Raw genomic sequence first — 13,682 nt, forward strand, 5'->3', positions numbered from 1 at the left:
AATCTTGAATATGTAAAATGAAAGAAACAAGATCCTCTCCTCAAATCTTGAATCCTTGCCTCAATGGCAAAGCCATTCTTGGTTGTGTATTCACTTTTCGTATATAGAAAAAAGTTAGGATACGTTTGATTTATGTTTTTATTTTTAGTATTTTTTATTTTTTAATTAAATATTGTGAAAAAAATAAAATTTTATTTTTCGATTTTACTTTATGATTTTTTTTTACAAAATTTAAAAAATAAAAAACATTGAAAATAAAAACAAAAAATAAAAACGCAAATTAAACTAAACCCATCTTTATAATCTCATTTCTCTTCTCAAATTAAAACTAAGGTGATGCAATCGAAGAACAAACTTAATTCAATCAAAATTCTTGGTTCGGTAAATGAATATTTGCTTGAAATAAAAGGACAACTGACTCACTGATTTCAGTGGAAGAACGAGTATGTAAGCGGTGTGATTATCATGTTAAGTGGTTTGAAGGTAGAAGTAGCTATCAAGCTCAAGGATCTCAATTCAAAATTCAAAATGACATTGTTGCATAACATAAACCTTAACTTTATTCAGTACATAGCATCTAAAATCATTCAAGACATTGGCTTAGCTTTCACCATTATTTATTAGTAGATATACATATTACAAAAATATTATTCTTATACTAAAATCAATCGTTAAAATCAGTCATCAATATATTTATGTATATTCCAATATATATTTTATATTGATAATTGATTTTAATACACACATAACATAATCAAATATATTATATATATATAAAACTATTCATCAAGACATTACAACTTTATTTATTTCATTTAACCATCATTAAATGTGTCACAACATTTAGTGTTTAAATATATATCTCAATAAGAGACATATGTCCGGTTAAAGGTGAAATTTTATAGTCTTGACAATCTGTTTCCATGAAGAGTTTCTTCCATTCTTCTTTGGTTCTTTCTTTCCCATTATAATATGCTGTCACCACTAAATCCAATTGAAGCTTTGCTTGGGTAATTTCAGGCTGATCCTTTTTTTCATCATCTATCACAATATCTATAATAATTATTTTTCCTCTTTTATTATTACTTGAAGAAACAGCATCTTTGCATTTTTTCAATATCTTGATGCAATTATCATCATCCCAATCATGCAAAATCCACTGAAAAACAAAAAGAAAACAATTTAATAAAAATTATATATAACTTTTTTAAAAATAATAATAATAATCTTTAGGGTAAAGTATACTTTTTGCCCCTGAAATTTGGTGAAAATTTCAAAAATACCCCTAAGTTTTATTTTGTTTCAATTTTATCCAAAAAAATATTCGATTTGCATCAAATATACCCTTGACAGCTAAATTTTCAAAAAATTTAAGATCAATTTAACAATAATGTATGAAAATTATGTTTGATTTACTTGTATCGAAGGTTGTTCTTATGAAATTGTTATTGAATTGGTCTTAAATTTGTTAAAAAATTAGCCGTTATGAGTATATTTGATACAAATCGAAAACTTTTGAGACAAAATTAAAATGAAACTTATAAATATTTTTAAAATTTTTATCAAATTTTAATAATAAAAAGTATACTTTACCCTAATCTTTATCATCATGCATTATTTATTCCTAGATTTGATGAAACATATATATACCTTAAGTAGAACTACATCAGCTTTAGGGATAGATTGAAACATGTCCCCACCAACATAACTCAAATTGTTGGTTCCTTTAAGATTTTTCACAACCTGTGGAAGATCAAAAACTATGCATTTCAAATGTGGAAAAGTCTCAGAGATATACTTGGCTACCATTCCAGTTCCTCCAGCAACATCTACAATTGATTCCAATCCTTCAAAGACAACACCATGATCTCTCAATGCCAAGTTTATGATTTGAGAGTCACTAGCAGTTGCATCATTGAAGTATTTCATATGTGTAGGGTTTTCGTTAAGAAAGTCCCAAATATCTGTCAGGAAAATATAGAAAACAAGAAAACAAGTATTTAAATATTATTATATTTTCTCTAGAGAGATAATGTTCTACCTAGCTATATATGAAATGAATATATTCCATCTGATTTTAGATAAGTGTTAGATTATAGTCAAGGACTTAATTTTTAAAAAATAATTAGAAACATGTTGGTTTTATGCAAATTAACTTGACTGTATAAATTAAAATTATATTTAATTAAAAGTTTGATTTTAATATACAAACTAAAATTTTTGTGTAAATAATTGTTTTTTTTTAATTGCGTTTTTTTATATAGTTAAGCTTGATTCATGAATGAAGCAGAAAACACAGGCTCCAAAGAAAAAAAAATATATAAACAAGAGATCACAAAACACAAAATTAAACAAACAATAGAAAAGACATAATTAGCCACTACACTTTAACAAAAAAGTTGGTTTTATATACAATAAGTGAAAATTATCTTATTAATTTAATATATATAACTTTTATGTATATAATACCTATAATTATATGTAAATTATGTTTAATATTAGTATCAAGGGTGTAACTTAGTAAATTTATCTAGAGTGGTTAATTAATAAGAGTTAACTATAATTAGAAATCTGTTATAACTAACTAATTAAGTGGTAAGATATTAGTTAGTTCTCTTTTTATATAATTGTATACCTTAGCAGAGTGTATATGATGGTAGAATTAACTAATATTTAACCACCTAACTAGTTAGTTATAACAGATTTTTAATCCTAGTTAATTCTTATTAACCACTCTAGTTAGATTAATTAAGTTACATTATTAATAAGTCAATTATTTCAGTAGTAATTAAGAATATAAAATAAAATAAATAATAATTAAAATATTAAATAATATAATTTTAAACAGTTTTAAGTTGATTTTATTTATTTTTTGAATGTTTTTGTATTAAAAAACTTCTTTTAGTAAAACTCAATTACTAAAAAAAGGATTTGAATTTTCTAAAGTTTGAATTGTACTTTAAAGAATAAAGTGTAATCTCTCATTATTTATTTTATAAGTGGGACAAAAAATAAATATAAAAAAAACTATTTAAGAGTAGAAAATTATACTTTACTCTTTAAAGTAAAATTCAAACTTTAAAGGATTCAAATCTAAGAAAAAGAGTATACTACTACGTTAAAAATAAACACTAATTTAAATCCGAACAAAAACATTGTAATACATACATACCTGTACCCAATGCCATGGCAAATGGTGTTTGATTCCCCTCATCATGAACCCACTTCCCAAGTTGTTGGTATGAACTTAAGATAGTTGGGTCAAGAACATGGTCAACCATTGGAGCTAAACAATGATCACTACCTCTAACAAGGAGCTTTGAGACACAAGTAAGAGCATATGCTTCCTTTTCTTCTTCATCTTCTTGGCTAATTCTTACTATGTCAAAGAATCCAATGTGTGCAAGATAACGCATTAAACGGTGCACACCACTAACCTTAGCTAATGGAACTTGTAACTTGGAAACCAACTCATGAAGAGTCATAGGTTGACCATGGTTGTGGATTATGTTTGGTATGCTTTGATCCACACACCACTTAAGGCAAAGAGAATCTAAGAATGCAAACATGTGTTTGTACAACTGAACTTGACCTTCAAAGATCTCATTTGATGCTTTGAGACCATTGTTAATTATGTGTGAAGCCATGATTGCAAGTGAAACTAATTGTGTGTTTGTGATGATTAATTACTAGCATTTGAATCACCTTATATAGAGTTTGGCTTAGCTTCTTTTTACTATTTAGTCAAATTATTTTCCTCTCTACAGTAAGAGAATCACGTAAAATGAAAAACTCATTTTTAACAGTTGAAAGCACGTGGGCGTCTAATTAAGAATAAATTAATAATTAGTGTATAATCTAAGTTTATATTGATAAGTAATATATAATATAATACTTCCACAACATCAACTTGTAGTAGAAACGAATGAATTATTTAATCGTAGTCATTAGATAAAATTAACCAAATAAAATAATCTAAAAGTGATTTGGAAACGTTAAAAAATAGAACGTTTAATGTCACTTAAAACGTTCCAAATTAGTAAAATTTTAAAGGTGAACACGCTTAATTAGCTAGTATAAACCACTTTAAATCAATCACGTAACAATTACAATATAATTACACTTAACTTTGAAATATTCTAGAATTGGATTAGCTAGACATCAACAACTAACGATTAATAGTAAAATTGATATCGAGGTGGGCCAATTATACTTTCCCTTTTCTCCTTTCCAAATTTCTCACATGACGAGAATCAAATTATTGGGAAATGAAAAACTATTGAGAACATGCTTGCTTTATTTATTATTATATATTTTTTTTCCATTCAACTGTTTACTGCTTTTACATGTAGATGATTAAGAAGGGGTGAATAGTCTAAGAGATAAGAGAGATATCTCCTACACTGTACTCCAGAATATTTTTCTTTCATTAACACTATATATATGGTGGACCGCATATACAATTTTTTTTCAAACACTTGGATAGAAATTAGATTTATGTATGGATTGCACAATACAAGATTGATGGTAATTGAAATTTGATGTTTAAACTTTAACACCAAATTATATATTAATACCGTTGTTGAAAAGATTAAAGTGGCCTATATTATATGGGTAGTGCTAGGGAGCCAATGGTCTAAGCGTACAATGTGTACATGGGTTAAATCTTTAGTCCATGAATAAAATGAACATCACCCATACTATTCAGAATAATCATCCAGATACCAGGGATAATAAACATCTCCCAAAAATTTAAGTTGATTTTGAAGTTCACCAAGGATCGAACCCTTGACCTTTCGGATCTAGAACTATAATATCATGTCATGAATCCACTCATCCCAAAAGCATAACCTGATAGGACAATGTAGCACTAATGGTCATATCTTTAATACTTCCTAAACCTCCATTGTACATATTGTACGCTTAGACTATTGGCTCCCTATACTTTCTCATATTATATACATTCAACATACACGCAAATCCACTCAAACCCACCATCCATATATGTTATTGAAAGTTTGTTAATGGCCTATAAAAAGAAGTGAGTAAACTACTATTTGTATCCATAAAAATTGAAAACGCTGAAAAAAATTACCATTTATACCATAAAACATGAATTTCATATAACAAAATTATTCAAACACTAAAAAAGCATATAAAAATCCTAAATTACCCTTATCATTATCTGCATCATCTTTTTTTTTTCCACCAATACCACCACCATCACTAACCACATTCTCTCTCTCTCTCTCTCTCCTTCCATTTTCTGAGTTCGTCGTCGCCGCTAGAGTCCGTCAACTCTGCCAACTCTTTTCTCTCTCTCTCTTCTCTCTCTTTCCTTCTATATTTTGCTTCTCTCTCTTCTACTTTTTCAAATGGTTACGTGATGTAGGTTCAGTGGTCTCTAAGTTTGTAAACTAGGGAAGAGCGGGTGGAACCGCGGACTGGACAGGGGCTGGAGCTCTGTGTCAGCGAGAGATGGAGGACTAGCTGGAACGGGTTGGGACAGCGGTAGCGATCAGGCAGCAGCGGCGGCTCTAGGGTTGCGAAAGGCGGCAAAAACAGAAGGCGACGGTGGTCCTGGGCTCGCTGAGGTGAGGCAATGGGAAGAAGAAGAAAGAGTGAGGAAAAGGGTGGAGGGGGAAAGGACGCGACGGCAGTGAGTGGAGGTTGGGTGGGACTTGACGGCGCCAGTGACTGTTGAGTGCCACAGCAGTGGTTACGCAAAGGAGCAAAGAAGGGAACAAGGGTAAGAAAGGGCGATAGAGAGGAAGAAGAGGGGAAATCAGGTGAGGGGGCGATAGCTTGGTGGTCGCCGATAGTGGTGCGGTAGTCTGAGATAATTTTTCTTTTTCTATTGTTGTTGTTGTTGCTGCTTTATGTGAAGAAGATGCTAATGGAGTTATAGTGGTGGTGGTGGTGGTGGTAGTGACGAAGGAAATGAGGTGATGGTGCCTTTGAACTTAAAGTTTGGCTTAGGCGAGGACGAGACAGGGAAGGAGAGAGGAAGGGGTGGATGATGCGGATGATGATAAGGGTAATTTGGAATTTTTATGTGATTTTTTAGTGTTTGGATAATTTTGTTATATGAAACTCATGTTTTATGGATATAAATAGTAATTTATTTTTTTATTGGTAGATGTGTCAGCGTTTTCAACTTTCGTGGGTAGAAATGATAGTTTACTCATGATCTCCTTTTAAAATTTATTTATTTTTGTTTTTGACTAAATTAGGAATTTTGTTTGTTGTTGAGTCTGTCAAGTTAAAATTTTAAAAGATAATTTTATTTTGTCTCTTCATTATGCAACCAGGAACAGAACAATTCTTTACTTTTAGATAGCTGTAACTTCTAAGAAATAGACAATAAAAAAGATATTTTTATTTTGTCTCTTATCGAAAGATATCAGAAGAAAAGTAGAAAAGAGAGAATCACATAGCCAAGTATTATGATTCAACCACCATGTGTAATATGATCTACATCCAGTCTCTTTCACAACAGTAGAAGAATTTTCACTATCTTTCTCAAAAATTACAAACACCAATTTTCTTAAAACTCAACACAATCCTATCTGGAATAAAACCACCTTCTACCAAAGTTAAATTTGACTAGATTCATCCACGCACTAAGTGCTTACCTAATATAATAATAAGAAAATCTCTTCAAAATCATGTGTACAAAATAGAAAAACATATAAAAGAATTTAACATAATTTTCTGACTCTTTTTAGATAATTCTCTCTTTGTCTTTTCTCTTAATGGTTTTTACTGATTCCTCACTTAATACTTTTTTTTCATTGAAAAGAAACAAAAAAAAGATGAATACTTTTTTTTCATTGAAAAGAAACAAAAAAAAAGATGAATACTGAAAAACAAAAAGTTTAATGTAAACTCATGAAGAAGAAGAAGAAGGGATAATTTATAAGCTATGAAGACCCAAACTTATGTGTTCATTCCTTGCTTAAATTTTTGGCCATTTACTCCTTTAATAGAGAAGCAGTAAAGCTTCTAAAACTTGAGCTTTGTTTGAACATCTTTAACTTTTTCTTCTCCAAATAAGACAGCAGCAGTGCAGATAAGAGATGAAAGAGCAGTAGTAATTAAAGTTAACATGCAATCTTATCTAACTGCTTCTCTTCCTTCCTTAGCTTTTTCAAATGTTTTCAAGAATCTAATAAGTCATTCATCAATAATACTTTGATTTTAAGTTTTGTTCTTGACCCTTGATTTGTTGTTGAGTTTCATAATCTCCATTTTCTTCAAGTTTTTCGTTCGGTACATATAGAAGAAAAACATCTTTAACAAGCAACAATAAAAGACAAAGAAAGAAATGATTTTTTGATTCACCTTTAAATTTGATGTTGTTTTTGTGCTCTAACCTCTGACTTTCTTCTTTTTTCTGTTTTATTTCTTGATTTTGTTAATTACTTTTTTCTCTTGGATTTGAAATCTAAACAGAGCTTCCTTTTCTTGCTCAATTTTGGAACTAATTTACATGGGTATTAGAAAAGAGAGAATTAAAGAGAATGAGTTCGATCACTTTGCTTTAGTTCAGAGAAAAATGAGTTGCTTCTCTTTATCTTGGATAGTGATTTACAACTATTTCAGTTGCTTCTCTTCATGTTAGATAATAATTTGCAACTATTTTTTGGGTCATTGATAAATAGAATGAGTCGAATGCTTTTGATTATGGGCCTGAGTCATTATTGGACGTTGCTTGTTACTCTTTCGTTTGAATTTGGTCTGTACACTAGCCACTCAAGTTATTTACATAACTTTAGACTTTTGGTTTAATGTTATAATATTTGGTCATTATTAAATTATTATTATTGTTTTCTGGCATATATGTATTGTTTGATTCTTAATAATTTCAAAAGAAAAAATTTTAATATAAAACAAATAAAAAAAAAAAAAATTTATATAAAAATTTATACAAATCTAAATAAAATTTATATGAAGAGATGTTTTAAAATATTTGTTAAGTATAAAAACAAAATACATGAGATAAGTAAGGTAACTTAAAATGTAAGAAATTGATCAAAACTTATGAAACTACTTTCTGTTATAGCTTCTGTTAGAGAATTAGCTAGAGTGTTATCTTTAACTTTGTTATGTACATTTAGTTCTGCTGTATATAAGACTCAATCATAGCTAATCTGTAACACAATCATAATAATGTAAAGTATTTCATTTAAGATAATTTTTTTAGGTTTTGCAAATTCACGTGTTTTTTTATTTTTATTTTTTGTTCTCTTTAAATTAGTCTTCTCTTTCTCTTGATCTTTAGTACCTATTATAGTATTAGAATAGAAATGACAAAATTTTTTGAAACATGAAAATTCTCATAGAAATTGCTCTAAATAAAAATTTGAAGATGAAAATTTTTTTCTTTAAAGATGGATAGGAGATAAAATTCTCTTAAAGTAAGTACAGGAATCCGAGTAGAAATTTCTACCACATCCTCACTAATTTTTAAATTATTAATTTTATTTAAATATCTTTAATTTTTATTTTTAATATAATTTTTTTAGTCATTTCACATAATATAATATAATATAATATATTAAAAAACTTAATCCTAATTTAAAAATTGTCTTTCTTTCTTTTCATAACATTAACATTGTGTTATCTAGGGATATGCATGGCCTGGTCCGGTCTAACCCCGAACAATTTAGAGGCTATTTTGGTGTGATTTTATTGGGTCTAGGATCGGATAAGGATCTCAAAAATAGATCTGATCATTATTTCGGGTAGGGTCCGGCCATGGCTCGGGTGACCGAATTCGGCCCAGTGACTCAGTCATCATACACAATTAATATTTTGTATTATTAGTGATGGATGATGGCTTCTTATGTGAAATTTAAGTATTGTAAACCTTAATATTTTGTGTTATTAGTTATTATAAGACTATAAGTTAATGTTTTATATTTAAAATGCATAAGATTTTAGATTAATGCATAATATTATATTATCTATATTGATTTAAATATTTGGTGTTATTAGACAATATTAGTATTGATTATGGTTATGTTTAGAGAATAATTGGTTCTTGTTATATTTTTCTAAGTAAATTTTATCATGTCAAATAATGGTTTGAGTCTTGAAAATTTGGATATTTTCACATCCTAACTTATAAGAAGGTATCAAGGTAATGTAATGTTAATAGCCCGGTTTTCACCCGGTATAATCGTGGCAAAAAAATATATAAGTTTCATCGGGTTTAGAACCGGATTCGAGTCTAATAAATAGGTCCGGTATATATTTCGGGTCGATTTTGGATCACATTAAACCTGTTTCACCCGATTAATGCACACTCCTAATATTATCTTATATTTTTAGTTTTTTTTTTCTCTATGATGACTATAGTGTGTTATTTTATATTTTTAGACTGATGATCTTAAAAAATACTCTATTTTTATGTTATAATAATATTTTATGATCTTTTAAATTTTTTTAATTTTTATTAAAATTTTCATATAAATTATTAATATAAAGAGATAGTGAACAGAATTTCCGGAAAAAAATGAGATTCTACGAGAAATGAAGATGGGACACTATTCCTCACAGTGGAGATCGGAACAGGGACGAGGAGTAGGGAGGATTTCCCATCCGCCCTATATTAGAGCAAGGATCGATCCAGATACAAAATCAGAAATTGAATCACCTGAAATTATGCAACTCTTCACATACAACTACTACAATGACCACCACAATTTCATTCATCATTAGTCACCATTGGTTCCCAGAAATTTCTTTCAATTAGAGACAAACTTGATGAAATAAATTTTCTTAACTGGCAGCAACTTGCTCTCTTTACACTAGGATCAAATGATTTAGAAGATTATCTTAAAAAAAAAAATACAATTTCAACAATATATGATTTTGAATCAGATTACCATTCAAATACATTGTCCAAAACCTATAAGTACTGAAAACAAAAATGATAGAGTGCGGTGCAGCTATGCCTATCAAGTTTGGAACAAGATGCAAGACTATTTTGTAAAATTTTTGAAGTTGAAGATCAAACAATTGAAAATAGAATTAAAGAACATCAAGAAAGCAGGTTCATTTTGAGGATATTACTGATGGATTGAGTGAGGAATATGCAAACATCTTATTGATATATATACAAGAGTATTGTTTCTTTCTCATGAAATCATGCTTGAAAATTTTTTAAAAAATCTGATATTGGCATCATCCAATCAAATTTTACATAAACTAGCTTTCAATATAACAATAGAAGTACTGAAAAAGGTTGTGGCAGATCTTTTAGAGAAGGAAAATTAAATTAAAACTCCTCAAATCGACCATAATGTCAAGTTTGTGATAGATTTGGTCACGCAACATTTTAGTAATATCAGGGTCTATTTTAGCAAAAAAATAATTAAAGATAAAAACCACATCAAATTTAGATTATTTTTTGTGTTTAAAACAATTCTTTCAAATGATATATAAAATAAATACTAAAATTAGTTTTCAATAAATTTTAGATTGAATGTTTTTTTTCTAACAATTTTTTTTTAAATTTTTTATAACTACTCTAATTTGACATATTAGATTTTCTGTCATTTTTAATAAAATTTTTAATATCTATATTAAACAAATAAATTTTTAATAAATTTTATCATAAAATAATTAAATTTTTAAAATATTATTATAAAATAAAATTATTTTTGTTCAAAATAACAGAAAAACCAATTCATCTAACGAAAATAATTTTTAAAAATTTTAAGAATAATAAAAATGTATTAAAGATAAAAAAATATTGAATTTAAAATCCTTTAAATGGAAACTTGTCACTATTCCTGATTGACAAAATTGAAACTTGTCGGTTGTCACTAATAATTAGATCCACATGATGACATAAAACATTGGTTAGAACTAAACTCAAAGCGAGAGGGGTGAGAATTCATAGTAGTTATCAGAAATAAGGGGGAAAAGAGAAAGACTATTTTAATAAAAACATTAAAAATATATATATATATATATTTTAAATATTTATATATGTTATATTATTGTTGGATATTTTTATTAAATTAATTTATTATAGCAATAATAATAAATTCAGTTGTTTATATTATAATTATTAAATTCGATTTAATTCGATCGAATTATATTATTTAAATTAAATATTTTTAAATATTTTGATAAAAAGATAATTATATCCTTGATTTTTATTTTTCGGACATTTAAATTCCTAAAGATTTAAAAATACAATTAAATTTTTAAAAAATTTGAACTTATTATTATTGTTATAAAAAAATTAATTTTATTCTAATTTGTTAAGAAATTCAAAAATAATTGGTTCATTAATACGTTCAATAATAATGCAATACGTAAATGTGTTTACAAAAATATGTTCTACACATTTTTATGGGAGGATCCCAAATCAATGAAGAATATGACGCGTGTTATGGATTTAGAGACTCATATCATAAATTAAATATACAATGCAAAGGCTGAAAATTTCTTAAAGTTTTTCTTTTGGTAATAATAAAAGAACTTTCTAACAAATAAAATTAAGTACACATGAAGATTCTAATTTAGTTTATTAAAAAATACATATTGTATATGATTTTTTTATTATAGAAAAATGATTTTTTTATTTTTCATTAAAAAATACTATACATCATTTTTATAGTGTCGTATCCCATATAGTAACAATTTTTCTAGTTACAAACACGATTTAAAGGTGAGTTAGTACACCATTATATTGTTTTCATTCAATGAACATATATGTGTGGTGTATTTTGATCTTTCATATGCACCACTCATTTGGATATATATTTTATGTTGACTACTACCTTAATAAGACAGAAGTTAGTCATCATTAGGGTCCGTTTGGAAAGTTGGAAAAAGTAATTTTTTTAACTTTTGACTTATAAAAAGTAATAATATTAATATTTAGTGTAATTTTTAAAATTAAATTGTAGTTTTTTAAAGAATTATTTAGGAATTTATAGAAAAGTTAAAAAAAATAATTTCTATCATAACACTACTACTTTTTATTATTTAAGTTACTCTTCTAAAAAGAACTTAATTAAATTATTCTCAGACTGAGCCTTAATTGTCAAATTATAATAATTGGTTAATGATTGAAAAAATTAATAGTTAAATAGCATTTCACTAAATTATTTGAAAAAAATATAAAATTGATCTTTAATAATACTTTTAGTATTAGGTGAATTATTCTCTTAAAAAAGAAAAATTAATAAATTATCTAGTATTTTCTTTTCTAAACAATGTTAGAAATATTAGAATTTTAATATACTTTTCAAACAATGACAAATTAATATTTAAACTTTGTTTCAATAATCAAATATTGATACTTGACTTCTTTAGAGGAAGAAGCTAATTAACAAACTAAGGCAAAAACTAAGGTAAATGGTTAGTGACCGTTAAAGTACATACATAAGTCTCTAATATATTGACACTAAACTAATTAAACTCAAAGGGGACTATTAATGGTATTTATTAACATAGTGAGATAAAAAATATTGTTACAAGGGTTAAGGGTATATGTAGAATTATAGTAAATTGAGCTCTCCTTAGAAATAATAGAACTAAGCAAGCACGCACAGAGAGACAAATACACAGCATTTAGGGCAAAACCACAAAAGTAAAGCACTATCCAAAAAAAATATACTATACATTAATAAATTTATTTAAAAAATTAATTTATTTAAGATAGGATAGTTCTGATACGTTAATATAAGTAGAAAATACAGTTACAAAAAATATTACTTGTGACAAAAAGTTAAATTTTAGCTGCTGTAATAATATTCCGTGATAAATAAAAGATACGTTCATTTATTTTTATCACGATTTAATATCTACTTAATATACTAAAACTGGTTTTCCCCCAGCTAATAAGGGTGACGTGTCACTCTCTCGTGAGTCTGTTTTCCCTCTAAAATGAATAAAATTTTTCATCTATTCTAAATTATTTATTATAATTATATTATTATATTATATTTAATATTTAATGAATAATATATAATTATACTAATTTAAGAACATATCTTCATTATAATTATATCAAATCAATATTTAATGCACTATTAAACTACTTATCAATTATAATGCGTAATTACTGTACATAATAAAAAATTGCCTTAATAATAAGTAATTTACATATTTATTTTTGTTTTACTAAAGTCTATAAATAGTGTTTTTCTGTGGTACATGAATCTAAATTTGAGAGTCAGCTCATAATTTTATATTTAGTATTTTTTTACTACTTCATAGAATAAGAATGTATTCTTCGTTTTTTATTGAAGTTGATTCTTTTAAGGTACAATTTATAATTTTTTATAATATTTTTCATATACTCATTCTATTATATTATTCTTTTAATAATTTATTAATTGTTGTTATTCTAAGTTGTTCTTATCGTCTAATGTTCCAATTCAATTGTCTTTTACCACAATCGTTTACAATGCATCACATCTATAAAATACCTCATCGAGTTGTCTTCACTGATTCTGGGTTTTCCCCCGACTAATGAAAGTGATGTATCACTTTCTCGTGAACCTATTTTCCCTCCAAAATGAATGCATTTAATGAATAATGCATACTTATACTAATTTAAAAATATCTTTATTTTAATTATATAAAATCAATATTTAATTTATTATTAAACTACTTATCAATTATTAATTAAAAATATTTTTTTTTATTTTAAT

General features: G+C 26.9%; 1 protein-coding gene across 1 annotated transcript; it reads right to left on the reverse strand.

Annotated features, from left to right (window-relative positions):
• Positions 1-839: 839 nt before the first annotated feature.
• Positions 840-3,664, reverse strand: LOC107486439 (isoflavone 7-O-methyltransferase). Its single transcript, XM_021141293.2, has 3 exons — positions 3,173-3,664; positions 1,651-1,964; positions 840-1,159 (listed from the first exon to the last, which is right to left on the reverse strand). Exons 1-3 carry the CDS (start codon positions 3,645-3,647, stop codon positions 851-853), a joined length of 1,098 nt encoding a protein of 365 aa, XP_020996952.1. The 5' UTR covers positions 3,648-3,664; the 3' UTR covers positions 840-850.
• Positions 3,665-13,682: the final 10,018 nt, after the last annotated feature.

Source organism: Arachis duranensis, chromosome 4 (assembly GCF_000817695.3).
Source record: "Arachis duranensis cultivar V14167 chromosome 4, aradu.V14167.gnm2.J7QH, whole genome shotgun sequence".
NCBI classification, from domain to species: Eukaryota; Viridiplantae; Streptophyta; class Magnoliopsida; order Fabales; family Fabaceae; genus Arachis; species Arachis duranensis.